Below are 15385 nucleotides of genomic sequence, written 5' to 3' on the forward strand. Positions count from 1 at the left end.
TTATTTATTTTAAAATATTTTATTTATTATCCATTTTAAGATTTTTCTTCCATATTATTTATCTTACACTTACATATGTATACATTATTTAGTTCAAATTTCTCTTGTACATGTTATTTATCTTAAACCCTTTTAAATATTATTTATTTTAAACTATTTGATTTATTTACTTTTTATATACTATCATGAAACTGTTTTATGTTGTCTATTTTAAATTCTTTTAAATATCAATTATTATAAATGGCATCATATGCTATTTATTTACTTTTTTAACCATTGTATACATTATTTTGTTATAAATTGTTTCACATACATTATTTATTTTAGATTTTTATATCTTGTTTCTTGTATATACTATTTATGTTAAATAGATTTAAGTTATTTATTTTCATATACATTTGTGCATCTTGAATCCTTTTCGTATTATTTATTTGCTTTTTTTCTCACACATTATTTAATTTAACTCTATACATGTTATCTACTTCGAATTGTTGTATATGTTACTTTGTTTTGTTTATTGATTGTTGATGTCGATTTTAAAATAGTGTATTATATGAATATTTTCATTACGTGCCCTATAAATCATTTGTTATTATATTCATGTTGTTGACATTCATTAACATAACATGTTGTTCACGTAGTATTGTTACATATTATATATTTTATTTCGCTCAAATCACATCGTAAATTATGTTTCAACATACTCATACATAATTAGTGATTTTATTATACTCCAAATCAAATACACATCATTTTAAATTTCATATTTGCTATTATTTCATAAAAAGAAAATTCTCTAATAAAGGTAATATTCCGTGTTTGGGAAATTCGAGAGATCGTGCAACTTACTGGGTTTCAATTTTTCCCGTTTAACCTAAATAACGACATATTCTTTTAAATCACAATACGAGTTTTAAATAAAATGCTTACTCTCTGAGATTTGAGGCGTTGTGCCCTAACTTACTGGATATGACATCTTATTACCTCGAGATAAGATTTTTTGCAAATAAGGCAATATTTCGTGTTTGAAAATTTCGAGAAATCGTGCCCTACGTGTTGGGTTTCGATTTATCGTTTGACCGAATAACCAAATATCCTTTTTAAAATTTCAATGCATGAGTTTTAGAAATCATGAGATAATTTTGGCATCGAAGGTTTGAAATGTCGTGTCCTACGTGCTGGATGTGATATTTTATTTCCTTGAAACAAAAGAATCTTAATATCCACTTCGAGTTATCCAAACATTCATAAAAAGGGATCGTATTTTAAAGTTTATTTTAAAATCTTTTCAACTTTTGACATTAAGACGTTAATTAATCGATTAGGTACTAATTTTGGGCGTGACGAGGGTGCTAACCCTTCCTCGTACGTAACTGAATCCCGAACCCATTCTCTCAAGTTTCGTAGACCAAAAATGTCATTTTAGTAGACTAAAATGTTTTATTAAAATGACCAAACTTCTTGGTGATCCGATCACACCTAAACAAAAAAGATTGGTGGCAACTCCTAATTTTCGTTTATCATTTTCAAAATATAAAGTCGATCCCCGTTTTAAAAAAAATGGTTTCGAAAATAACCATATTTAACACATCTTAATTAGCATGGTTTATTTAAGTTGTTAAAGATTACTCACTTGAGGCGTGAGTTTATTTACAGCCATCCATAGTTTTCCTACCGCAATTACTTCACCATTTCCTTTCCTTCTAACTTCAACCGCCACATGCATGAGCTTTCCTCTTTTTGCACTAACCTTTGATTCTATCTCCACATGTTCCTAAAACAATCAAATGATCTATTACTTTCAATCAAACAGCTTTGATTTTACTAAAAGGAAAAAAAAGGGTAAATATACATTTTGGTACTTAAACTTCACTTCAAAGATTTTTTGGGTCCAATTAGGTACTTGAACTTGGTCTCAAACTTGAACCAGAATGCCAAGTTTAGATACTTAGTTGGACAAAAAAAACTTAGGTACCAATTTCCACTAAAAAGAAAGTTTAGATACCAATATATATATTTACCCCCAAAAGAAACACCCCCACAAGCAAACAAGAAACTCTTAACTTGAATCGTAGCTGTTGAATAATATGAAACATTGAGATCAACCGTAGTAGTGACACGGTTGGCAAAGGAATAAATAGTAACAAATCCAATGATGTCGACCAACGATGCTAAAGCTCCAACACTCCAATTCCCATCAACATCCTATAAATAAAAATCACAAAAAAAAAATCAAAGATTGTTGCATAATGAACTCCATTATGATAAAATTAATGAAGAAAGAAAACCCAGAATCATAATTCGAATTAAGATTTTCATACCGAAACAGCGTTTGGGATGAGAAAATCAAATCGCATAAAACCCTTTTCGGCATGGGTGACATGCAGTCCTTGGAGGACCCTAGTTTCCAATCCATGGCCTATTTTAGCATTAATAACACCATGAAGCAATGCAAGGGATTTCTTCAAGGAATCACCACCTTCCATATTCTGCGATTCCTTTATTTTTCTTTTGCTTCCATCGTAATGCTATGTGTATATATATATGGTTGAATTTAGCCTTCAATAGTAATTTTTTTAATTTAGTTTTTATTATGTTTTTTAGTTAAATTTAACTTTTAATCTTTTAAAAAGAATTAAATTATTTTTATTTTATATGTCACATCAACAAAAAATTTAAAAACTATACAAATATTCAAAAATTAAAAAAATTAAAAATTCAAAAAATTAGCATTTTTGTTGGTATTTCCATTAAAACAAGAACAATTTGATATTTTTTGAAAGATTTATAGATAAATTTAACTCCTTTTAAAAAATTAATAACCAAATTTAATTCAAAAAATAAAAATCAAATTGATAAAAAATATATATATTAAAGATTAAATAGCCTTATGCGTTGACCATCTTTTGGGGAAAAAGAAATATAAATGGAAATGGTTATTGAATGAGAAACTTGAACGGAAAATTCATGCAAAAACTTGATGTTCGCTCAAAAATTCCATCTGGACCTTAAGTTTTATGGTTTTCAATTAAGACAGGTTTTACGTAGCATTTAGTGTCTTTAAAGCTTATTAAGAGTTTAATTTGAAAGAAAATTTGCTGTAACTTTCATCTCCATTAATGCTACATTAAGCTATCTATTGATATTGAAATCCGTAGCAATGAATGCAGCAAGTTTTCTTATATAGGAAAAAATGCATCTGGACCTTAAGTTTTATGGTTTTCAATTAAGACACGTTTTACGTAGCATTTAGTGCCTTTAAAGTTTATTAAGAGTTTAATTTGAAAGAAAATTTGCTGAAACTTTTGTAGAAGCCCAAATTGTCCGGGCCCGATTTTATCAAAACCCAACCAACCCTCTAAACCCACTAAAACCCTTAACCCATTACCCATTTACATCTATCCAAACCCATTACAAAACCTAAATATTAAACCCAATTCAAAAGTCCATTAAGCCCGCCCCAAAAAAAACCTAATAAAAAAAAAGAAAAAAGAAAAACCTAACCAAAAAAAAAAACTAAGAAACCCTAGCCACCTAGCCACTTTCCCACTTGCCCCATTTTTCCTCCCATTTTTGATATCCATTGTCTACCACCACCACCTACAAAATAGAAAAAGAAATAATAGAAAATCATGTAAAAGATGGCTATAAAAAGCCATTCAAAAATCATGTAAAAAAGGGGGGGATTTTACAAAGATTAAAAAAGGAGACAAACACAAAAATCCCTTCAAATTTTGAACACAAAAGAAACATCAATAAAAAGGTTGCATTTTTTTCTTTTTTCCTCTTCTTTCGAATCTTTTTTCTTTTTTTTTTGTTGTTTTTTTCTTTCTTTATATATACATATATTGTTAAAAAAAATTTACCTTTTCCACGGTGGCCGGCGCCGGCGACGGGCGGCGGCCGATGACCCTTGGCCGGATTTCCTTTTCCCCCCTCCCTTCTCTCTTCTTTCTCCCTTCCTTTTTTTTTCTCTTCTCTCTTCAAAATGATTTTTTTTGTCAAAAATTGGCCTTAAAGGATGTAGCGCTTTGCGATTTAGTCCCTCTTGCTATGTTATGTTTTGAGGGGAGGATTAATTGTGTTTTTGGTCCCCCACAGTTTTATGCGCGTTCTAATAGGTCCTTTCTCCTTTATATTTTTTAAAAATTAGCCCCAAAGTTTTGATTTTAATCCAATTTTGGTCCTTTTTCATTTATTTTTCGTATTTACCTTAGATTTCATATTATTTTGCTATTTAATTCAGCTTTAAATATTAATCATGTTATATATGTAATATTGTTATCACTATTATTTTTATATATTGTTATTATTATATTATATTTAGCTATATATATATTCTTTATGTTTCATTTCTTACTATTATATGCATATATATCTATTATTATATTTATTATTAATATTGTTAGCATTAGTACTTTTACTTAATGTGTATATAGATATACATGTACATATTAATAGTTTTTTTTATCATATGTGTATATTGTATATATTATATTTATATTATGTATATATTTTTTATGTACGTTTCCTAATATTTTCTTTTATTGTAGATATTATTATTACATACTTTTATTATATGCACATATATATATGTATTTTTATGTACATATTATTATTTTATATTATTATTGCCAAATATATCATTTTTCCTATTTTATTATTAGTACATGATTTGTTTTTATTTTCTTTTTTTTTGTAAATATCATTGTTATTGTTATTCTAATATTCTAGTATTCCATGTTAATATTTTTCATTAATGATATCATTTTTTGCGTCGTTTATCTATTTTTAATTTCTCACTTTAGGAATATTTTTCTCATGTTTTAATTAATTTCAATAAATAAGGCAATGTTTCGCATTTTGGAACATCGAAGAATTGTGCCCTAACTTACGGGGTTTCGGTTCTCTCGTTGGTTTTAAATAGCTAAATATCCTTTTGAGTTTTGAAATACACGGATTTCCAATTTAAATTAAAAGACGACCTTGTGCTCGGGAATTCATGGTATTGTGTCCTAACTTACGGGATGTGATACTCCGACATCTCGAGATAATGAAATCTTTAAACAAATCGATTTAAGCTAATTCAAGAATTTTAAAATCAGTATTAATAGAAAAGATCGTATTTCAAGTCCCTTCCCGATTTTTTAATTTTCGACATTAAGACAATAACTAATCAATTCGGTACCAATTTTTTGGGCGTGTCGAGGGTGCTAATCCTTCCTCACACGTAACCGACTCCCGAACTCATTCTCTCAAGTTTCATAGACCAAAGGCCCTGTTTTAGTAAACTAAAATTGATTTATTAAAATAAAGGTAATCCGATCACACCTGATAAAAGATTGGTGGTGACTCCCGTTTTAATTTTCACTTTCAAACAAAGTCGATCCCCGTTTTCAAAAGAATGGTTTTGACAGCTTGGCGACTCCGCTGGGGACCTCGAGAGTCGAGCCTTAAATTTATTATTTTTTGTCTTTTGTCAAAAATCGAAAATCAATTTTAAATTTACTGCATTGCACGTTGTCTGTTATTTTCACGACTCTCTTCATAATATGCTTGCTTTAAGTGGTTTAATTCTTTGAGGTATCTTTGCATATCGCATCGCATTATTGGTCAATTTCACCCTCTTAAGTGGAAGTGAAAAACTACTCCTTCGTGAGGTCTTCACCTCCGTATAGGATAGTGGATCGCTTTTGGGATACATCCATACCTGCGTCTTCGTGAGGTTTTCACCTCCGTATAGCCGTAGGGAAATGTATTCCCCTGAATCGAACTCGGTCTGTATGAACCTATAATGGGTGAGGATCGAGGAATCTGCCAGTTTGGGTACCCCTACTTTAGAACTAAGCAGCATATAGAGAGACCTAAGAGCTCACCCTAGGTAAAGCCACTCCGAACTCCTAGCAGTCACCCGACTAGGTGCTTTATTTGATTTATTTCTCCTGTGCTAACGTGTTTTGTTTTTGTTTTTTTATATAAATGCATTGCATTACATCATTATAGAAAGTAGGTATTGATTCATATTTGATTGCTAAATAGAGCAGTTTGTCATAAGAAAACGAATTTCTTGATAAAGTAGATTATAATACGGTTGTCTAAATATGGTCCAAGTGGACACATGAAAGAAAACTGATAGCCCGTGAAGAAATACAAGACTTTGCTTCATTGCCTGAAGACAGAAACTGACAAAGACTATTCGAGAGCCGTCACGTCTTGACCTTCTTAAAGGAGCTGACAAGCATCACAGTAATAAGTGAGCAACGAGTCGCAGCCTGGATCGAGCAAAAAATGAGTTAATATAGACATCTCTTGGAGAATTCGTCAGACTCGACCATAAGATCCGATATAAAGAGGAAGATAGGTGTCTTCACTTGGAATATGAGAGAAAAGCCGTATATATAGTCTGTTTTATGTAAAGGAATTTGCTTTCTAGAAAAGTTCTAATGAAATTAAATTTAGAATCAATGCATTTCTTCTTTTTTTTTTTACATTCATGCATTTGCATTACATTACATCAAAGAAAAGAATGTGTTGATTCGAAATTCGATTCCTAAATAGAATAGTTTGTCATAAGGAAACAAATTTTTTGATAAAGTGAATTATAGTGCGGTCGTCTAAATATAGTCCAAATAAACACGATGAGAGAAAGCTGATGTCCACGGAGGAATACATGATGTAATTCAAGCCAACAAAGGTTATCCAAGTGCATGACGAGAGAAAGATAGAAGTCCACGAAGGAATACATGACTGGATTTAATTACCGACGAAGATTATCCGAGAGCTGGTACTTTTTGATGAGTATCATAGAGATAAGTGAGCAAGAGATCGAGGCTCAGATTAAGCAGCAATAAGCTAGCAAAGGCATATTTTGGAGAATTTACAAGATTCGACCATGAAGAAAAGATCAGCGTTTACTTGGACTATGAAGGGCAAGACCGCATATGTAATCTATTTTCATGTAAGGGAATTTGTTTTCTAGAAAAGTTGTTCTAATGGAATTGAATTCAGAATCAACGCCTTCCTTTCTTTTGCATTCATTCCATACATTTGCATTGCATTGCATTGCATCATTGGCATTAAACTTTCATTAAAAGACCCTAATTAGGTAAAATTATTTCAGAACCGACAAAGGATATGGACCAAAGGTTGGAAAGAATAGAGCAAAGGCAAATACGGATGCAAGAGCAATTGATCCAAATTTAACAAGATATGCGAGAACAAATGCTGGAACTCCAAAAAATATGATGGGCCAGTTAACCCATTTACTGGCCAAAGAATTTGAAAAAAAAGAGTAGCCCAGTGGTTAATAGTGAGGATGATGAAGACATCGTCTATTCCCCAAGTCTTGCCCCAGTAAGCGTCCTGATCAAACCAAACATGCAAGGGGCACCCGTCATTATCGGACCCCAATATCGGACTGATGCCTCGGTACTGTCGAACTTCCCGATAGGTTTAGGTTTTAACCTAGAAAATGATCGAGCCAAACTAGTTGTTTTGGCAAATATGAAAGAAAAGGGAGAGTGGACTTTAAAGGCCCCGGAGAAGAAAAAAAATGAATCGAATGATGCGAGTAGGTATAACAAGGGTCGTTAGAAGGCAACTACCAGCTATCAAGTTTTCCAAAGGCAAGGACCCAATCCGAGACTAAACTCGAGAAAACCCCAGTTCACGTCCACCCCAATCACGTATAGGGAGTTGTACCATATTTTGTTTGACGCACATGTCGTATCCCCTTTTTACATGAAACCCCTGAAACCCCCGTACCTGAAATGGTACGATCCAAACGCTAGTTGTGCATACCATGCGGGAAACCAGGGACATTCCACGAAAAACTGCCTAGCCTTTAAGAGGAGAGTTCAAGGACTCATTGATGCGGGTATCCTACGATTCGGTAGTGCCAGTAACGCAACTGGGAACTCGTTCCCTAACCATACCGAAGGAAATGTGGGCGCAGTAGGGAAAGAAGGGGAATGGCAAGTCAGAAGATGTGTTTCGGAAATAAGGACGCCTCTGCAGAAAATCTGGGAAGCACTGGTTAAGAAGAGATTGCTCTGTCGCCCTGACGATAATCTCAGAGAAGAAGGTCATGTTTTTTGTGATTTCCATGGAATTGTAGGGCACGACATTCAATCGTGTGAGGAATTTAAAAGGTTACTTCAAGACTGGATGGATAATAAGGAGATTAAGGTCCTTAATAAGAGAGAAGAGGCCAACGAAAGAGAAATATGTGCCTCTGATAGCCAGTCATCAGGTCCCCCTTATAGCGCGGATCGACAGTTGGTAATTTATTATGACGCGACGAAAGACCGGTGAAACCAAAAATGATAATCGAAGTACCGTCTCCTTTCCTGTACAAGGACGACAAAGCCGTACCATGGAAATATGACGTCAATATCGTCACACCTGAAGATGAAAAACCCAAAGCCATGACTGAAAGTGTTGGGGAGGTAGGTCATTTCACTCGTAGTGGAAGATGTTATTCAAAAGAGGTCGAATCAGTAAAGAAGAACAGTGATTTGAAACAGAAAGAAAAAGCACTGATGCATGTGACTAAAGATGAGTATGAAACTGTGCCTGAACAAAAAGCTAAAAAGCCTGTGGACGAGGAAGAAGCACAGGAATTTTTAAAAATTTATCAAGCACAGTGAGTACAACGTGGTAGAACAATTGAGTAAGCAGCCAGCGTGAATCTCGGTATTATCTTTGCTGTTGAATTCAGAACCACACCGGAACGCTCTGCTGAAAGTGTTAAATCAAGCTTATGTGGCAAACAATGTATCCGTTGAAAAACTGGATAGGTGGGTGAACAACTTGAATGCGGATAATTTCATTTCTTTTAATGATGATGAAATACCACCCAATGGTAGAGGCTCAGTGAAAGCATTGCATATCACAACCCGTTGTAAGGGCTATACCGAATGTGCTCATCGACAATGGATCGGCACTCAATGTTATGCCTTTAGCCACACTTTCCAGGGTTCCGATGGATTTGTCCTATCTAAGGCCTTGCCATTCTACAGTAAGGGCATTCGATGGAACAAGACGAGAAGTTATGGGAAAATTGAGATCCCTTTAGAAGTGGGTCCCTACATATACGATGTTGAGTTTCAAGTCATGGACATTACACCATCATACAATTGTCTCTTGGGAAGACCTTGGATTCATTCTGCTGCAGCGGTCCCATCATCCCTTCATCAAAAGGTGAAATTCATCATGGATGGCTGTTTGGTTACTGTCGAGGGAGAAGAAGACATCGTAGCATCTATTTCTGCCGACGCACCATATATAGAAGTGAGTAAAGATGCTATGGAATGTTCCTTCCGATCTCTTGAATTTGTCAATGCCACATTTATCGCTGAGGGAAACAGAATTCCCGAGCCAAAACTATCGAGAAATACCAAGATGGGTGTCAAGTTGACTGTAAGAAAGGGAGCCCGAGTAAGGAAAGGTTTGGGAAGGTACCTGCAAGGAATAGTCAGGTCCCTAAAGCCAGTGCACCACAAGGCCCGATACGGTTTGGGGTTCCAGCCGGACATGCGTCAAAGAAGAAAATAGTGTAAGAAGGATTAGGAGAGAAGGATTGCGAGAACTTTGGGCCGAGAAATAGAATGGGAGCCCATAACGTACCCTCCTTTGTCAAAAACATTTACATCTGCAGGAATGATATACCCCAGACAGGATAATATACAAAGCACGCTGTTATTAATTGAAAGGGGTCTTCAGAATGTCAGTATAAATGTCGTTGACAAAGAAGCTAACGCAAGTAAAGACGTCTCAAGGATACGCCCTTGTCCCCTGGGTTTCAAGTTGAACAATTAGACTGCCGAGGATCTTCTTGTAGTTTATAAGTCTTCAGAGTAATGCTCAAACATTAACATTCTGTTATGTCCTTAGATATAATAGAATTCTTTTGTAAGAGCCTGCATTCGCTCTTTATCATTCAAATGAATATCAATGAAGATGCATTTCGTCATAATCTTTCACATTATCACTAATTTCATAATCATTTTCTCATGTCATAGCCAATCCTTACATTTGCCTCATCCCATGCTATAACATTTCGTTTGTTAGTTTCAATACTTAGATGCCCCTCTATAGTTCCCTTTTCCATTCAACTTTCAGGTGCTCAGATGTCAACAGCATGAATAAACCCGTTACGAGTCCTGAAATCGATTTTGAGAAGGCTGTTTGTTTAGGAGAATTCGAAGCCGAAGAAAACGCTGAAGACTATGTCTCGTCTCCTGATTTGCTAAGAATGGTGGAATAAGAGGATAAACAGATTTTTCCTCATCAAGAATCTGTTGAAACAATAAATCTGGGAACTGAAGAAAGGAGGCAAGAAGTGAAGATTGGGACTTCTATTTCAGGGGGCACCAGGCATAATTTGATTGCTTTGCTCCGCAAATACAAAGATGTATTCGCATGGTCATATCAGGACATGCCAAGATTGGATGAAGATGTAGCGGTCCATAAGCTCCCATTAAAGCCAGAATGCAAGCCTATTCAACAAAAGCTAAGACGGATGAGGCCTGAGATATTGTTGAAGATAAAAGAGGAAGTCAAGAAGCAATTTGATGCTGGCTTCCTACAAGCCTCCAAATATCCAGAATGGGTGGCTAACATAGTCCCGGTACCAAAGAAAGACAGCAAAGTACGAATGTGCGTGGATTATCGTGATTTGAATCGAGCAAGTCCTAAAGATAATTTTCCCTTACCACACATTGATACGTTGGTGGATAACACGGCAAAACATTCATTGTTTTCCTTCATGGATGGATTCTCGGGGTACAATCAGATCAAAATGGCCCCGGAAGATATGGAGAAAAGTACCTTCAAAACGATGTGGGGAACATTCTGCTACAAGGTGATGCCTTTTGGGTTAAAGAATGTACGGGCAGCATATCAGAGGGCTATGGTGACGTTATTCCATGATATGATGCATAAAGAAATAGATGTCTATGTCAACGATATGATTGCTAAATCCCGAGGGGAAGAAGAGCATGTAGTGAACCTGAAGAAGTTGTTCGACAGACTGAGAAAGTTCCAGCTAAAGCTCAATCCGGCCAAATGTACGTTTGGGGCTACCTCAGGAAAATTGCTTGGTTTCATTGTCAGCGAGAGAGGTATTGAAGTTGATCCAGATAAAATAAAATCCATTCAAGAGTTACCACCTCCGCGCATGCAAAAGGAAGTCAGAGGATTTTTAGGGAGATTAAACTACATCGCCCGATTTATCGCTCAACTTACCGACCAATGCGACCCAATCTTTCGACTCCTTCAAAAACATAATCCCGGAGAATGGAACGAGGAGTGCCAAATGGCTTTTAACAAGATAAAACAGTATTTGTCTAGTCCTCCAGTACTAGTACCACCAACTCCGGGAAGACCATTAATTTTGTATCTGACAGTGTTTGAAAATTCAATGGGTTGCGTACTGGGGCAACATGACGAGTCAGGAAAGAAAGAAAAGGCAATCTACTACCTCAGTAAAAAGTTCACTCAATATGAGGCAAAGTATTCATCCATTGAAAAATATTGTTGCGCTTTGGTTTGGGTAGCTCGGAGACTCAGGCAATACATGTTGTATCATACGACATGGTTAATTTCAAAGCTAGATCCAATAAAGTACATGATGGAATCACCTGCACTCTCAAGAAGAATGGCACGGTGGCAGATCTTACTATCAGAGTACGACATCGTCTATGTGAGTCAAAAGTCAATAAAAGGAAGCGCAATAGTTGACTTTTTGGCGACCCGAACAATGAATGAATATGAGCCATTGAGATTTGAATTCCCGGATGAAGATTTGATGTGCATTACAGAAAAAGAATGCGAGTCACCAAAAGAGAAGTCATGGAAGATGAGCTTTGATGGTGCATCAAACGCATTGGGGCACGGGGTTGGAGCAGTCTTAGTATCACCAGAAGGGAACCATTACCCACTCACTGCCATGTTGAACTTCTTTTGTACTAACAACATAACGGAATATGAGGAATGTATCATGGGACTTCGTGCAGCTATTGAACGAAACGTCAAAACTTTAAAGGTATACGGAGACTCAGCCTTGGTGATTTACCAAATCCGTAGAGATTGGGAAGTGAGAGACTCGAAACTGGTTAAATACAGTGACCTAGTGGCAGAATTGATTAAAGAATTTGAAGAAATAACTTTTAATTACTTCCCACGAGAAGAAAACCAGTTAGCTGATGCCCTGGCCACGTTGGCTTCAATATTCAAAGCGAGCAAAGAAACTGAAATAATGCCTCTTCAAATGAGATATATGAAGTCCCTGCCCATTGTTTCAGCATTGAAAAGGAGCCAGACGGACGGCCATGGTTCCATGATATCTTAGAATATATCAAGAATCAAAAGTATCCTGAACAAGCAAACGAGAACGACAAAAGAACAATCAGAAGAATGACAGCGGGATTTGTTCTTAATGGGGACATCCTATACAAAAGAGGAAAAGATCAGGTGCTCTTGAGATGTGTAGATGCTGTTGAGGCTAGAAAAATACTTGAAGATTATGGCCATGAGGGAATTTGCGGGACACATGCCAATGGTTTCACTATGGCCAGGAAGATTGTGAGACTCGGATATTACTGGCTAACGATGGAAAGCGACTGTATTAATTTCGCACGAAAATGCCACAAATGTCAAATTTATGGTGATAAAATTCATGTAGCCCTTTTGCCTCTTCACGTCATGACTTCTCCGTGGCCTTTTTCTATGTGGGGCATGGATGTTATAGGGCCAATTTCCCCAAAAGCTTCTAATGGATACCGATTCATTTTTGTGGTTATTGATTACTTCACAAAATGGATAGAAGCTGCATCGTTTGCCAATGTGATGAAGACCGTAGTTTGCAGGTTTTTGAAAAAGGAAATCATTTGTCGATATGGTTTGCCTGAAAGAATCATCTCAGATAACGCCTTGAATTTGAACAACAAGATGATGAAAGAGGTGTGTGAGCAATTCCAAATAAAACATTATAACTCCTCACCCTATCGCCTAAAGATGAACGGAGCTGTTGAAGCAGCTAATAAGAATATTAAAAAGATTATTGGGAAAATGACCGAGACATATAATGACTGGCACGAGAAGCTACCATTTGCTTTGTATGCATATCGTATATCTGTGCGGACATCTACGGGAGCAACTCCTTTCTCTCTGGTCTATGGAATGGAAGCTGTGCTACCCATCGAAGTTGAGATCCCCTCTCTACGAGTCTTAATGGAATCAAAACTAGAAGAAGCAGGATGGGTTCGAGCTCGATATGACCAGTTAAACCTTATTGAAGAAAAATGTCTGCAGGTAGTCTGCCATGGACAGATGTACCAGAAGAGAATGATCGCAGCCCATGACAAGAAGGTACGACCAAGAGAATTCCGCGAAGGAGAACTCGTGCTGAGGAAGATTCTCCCAATACAAAAAGATTTCCGAGGAAAATGGGCGCCAAATTGGGAAGGTCCATACGTCGTAAAGAAGGCATTTTCGGGCGGAGCTTTGATCCTCACCGAGATGAATGGGAAAGAGTTACCGAGTCCAGTGAATTCAGATGTTGTAAAGAAATATTATGCTTGAAAAAGGAAACCAAGATGAAAACCCAAAAAAGGGCATATAAAAAAAAGAAAGAAAGAAAAAAAGGTGATCAAGGTGAAAACCCGAAAAGGGCGTCTTGATTAAACACAAAAGATTAGGATGAAAACCCGAAAGGGCATTCTAATTAAGCAAACCAGGGCTTAAAGAACAAGGCGTTTTGAACGGTGTGTCAAATAGTAAAACTACCGTATTTGAAGCATTTCTGAAAGCTCGAAATCTTTTACGCAAGAAGCCATGCTCGAAAAGATTCTTGATTGAGGAACGTGGAAGAGTTCATGCATTGAATATCTAGAGCATTTTTATTCGTTGAATGCAATCCCTTTTCTCTTTATGATACTCTTCTACTATCATTGGTTAACTTTCTTTGTTTGCTACATCTGAAATGAATAAATGTGAGGTATCCTTTTGTCCCTACCTGACCATTTTCACGCATCTCATTGTGTGATTCATTTACATGATAAATAGTAAAATGACATACTCCAAACGAAAGAAATGTTAAGCATTACCCGGGTAAGAATTTGATAAGTACAAGAGCCTCAACGCAAGGACAAAGCTCAACCAAGGGCAAAAGAGTGATATTTGAGAAACATTGATTACTCGTGAAACTTGAGGACGGGTACAGGGCCTAAAGAGAAAGTCAGGAGCCGAAGTAATGAATACAGATCATCACGAAAATTGTGATGAAAAAGGGCATACGACAAACATGCCTAAGACACATAGCGTAATCATGTAGGCATAAAATCATTTACGAAAAACATGTGCATATCATGATAACATCATGCATGACATATACAGGTACTCCAGTAGAGCAAGAAGATGTGATGATAGCTGAAAAGACACATGAGTTCCACCAGATAACATGTTCTGGTATTCTGATGTTTTATTTCAAAATTCAATTCATATTGCGAGAGGTGAGTTGAGCCTCGGGACACGCTGAGGTATTGTCAATTTTTTGTATGTTCAACTCATATTGCGAGAGGTGAGCTGAGCCTCAGGACACGCTGAGGTATTTTTAAAAAAATCAACTCATATTGCGAGAGGTGAGTTGAGCCTCAGGACACGCTGAGGTAATTTCAATTTCTGTTGTCAAAAAAATCAACTCGTATTGCGAGAGGCGAGTTGAGCCTTAGGTCACACGCCGAGGTATTTTCAATTTTCGTTTTTCAATTTCTGCCTTTCAAAAAAATCAACTCATATTGCGAGAGGTGAGTGGAGCCTCAGGACATGCTGAGGTAATTTCAATTTCTGTTGTAAAAAAAAATCAACTCATATTGCGAGAAATGAGTTGAGCCTCAAGACATGCTGAGGTATTTTCAATTTTTGTCTTTCAAAAAAATCAACTCATATTGCGAGAGGTGAGTTGAGCCTCGGGACACGCTGAGGTAATTTCAATTTCTGTTTTCAAAATTCAACTTATATTGCGAGAAATGAGTTGAGCCTCAAGACACGTTGAGGTATTTTCAATTTCTGTTTTCAAAAAAAAAATCAACTTATATTGCGAGAGGTGAGTTGAGCCTCGGTTCACATGCTGAGGTATTTTCAATTTCTGTCTTTAAACAAAAAATCAACTCATATTACGAGAGGTGAGTTGAGCTTCAGATCACACACTGTGGTATTTTTTTCAATTTATATTGCGAAAGGTGAGTTGAGCTTTTTAATTTCTGTGAGAGGTGAGTTGAGCCTTGAGTCACATGTCGAGGTATTTTCAAAATCTGCTTTTCAAGATAAGTTTCAAAAATCAACTCATATTGCGAGAGGATCACATGCCGAGTAGAGAATAAAG

General features: G+C 36.1%; 1 protein-coding gene across 1 annotated transcript; it reads right to left on the minus strand.

Annotated features, from left to right (window-relative positions):
* Positions 1-1618: 1618 nt before the first annotated feature.
* On the minus strand, positions 1619-2486 carry LOC107890039 (uncharacterized). The gene is made up of 3 exons (XM_016814556.1): positions 2322-2486; positions 2107-2205; positions 1619-1774 (listed from the first exon to the last, which is right to left on the minus strand). Exons 1-3 carry the CDS (start codon positions 2484-2486, stop codon positions 1619-1621), a joined length of 420 nt encoding a protein of 139 aa, XP_016670045.1.
* Positions 2487-15385: the final 12899 nt, after the last annotated feature.

Source organism: Gossypium hirsutum, chromosome A09 (assembly GCF_007990345.1).
Source record: "Gossypium hirsutum isolate 1008001.06 chromosome A09, Gossypium_hirsutum_v2.1, whole genome shotgun sequence".
NCBI classification, from domain to species: Eukaryota; Viridiplantae; Streptophyta; class Magnoliopsida; order Malvales; family Malvaceae; genus Gossypium; species Gossypium hirsutum.

Excerpts from the sequence above, each read along its gene's own strand:
- LOC107890039 (XM_016814556.1), bottom strand. The coding sequence starts at position 2,486 with ATGGAAGGTGGTGATTCCTTGAAGAAATCCCTTGCATTGCTTCATGGT. Across the intron at positions 2,206-2,321 it reads TCATCCCAAACGCTGTTTCG|GATGTTGATGGGAATTGGAG; the intron begins GTATGAAAATCT and ends TTTTATTTATAG. Across the intron at positions 1,775-2,106 it reads CCAACCGTGTCACTACTACG|GAACATGTGGAGATAGAATC; the intron begins GTTGATCTCAAT and ends TGATTGTTTTAG.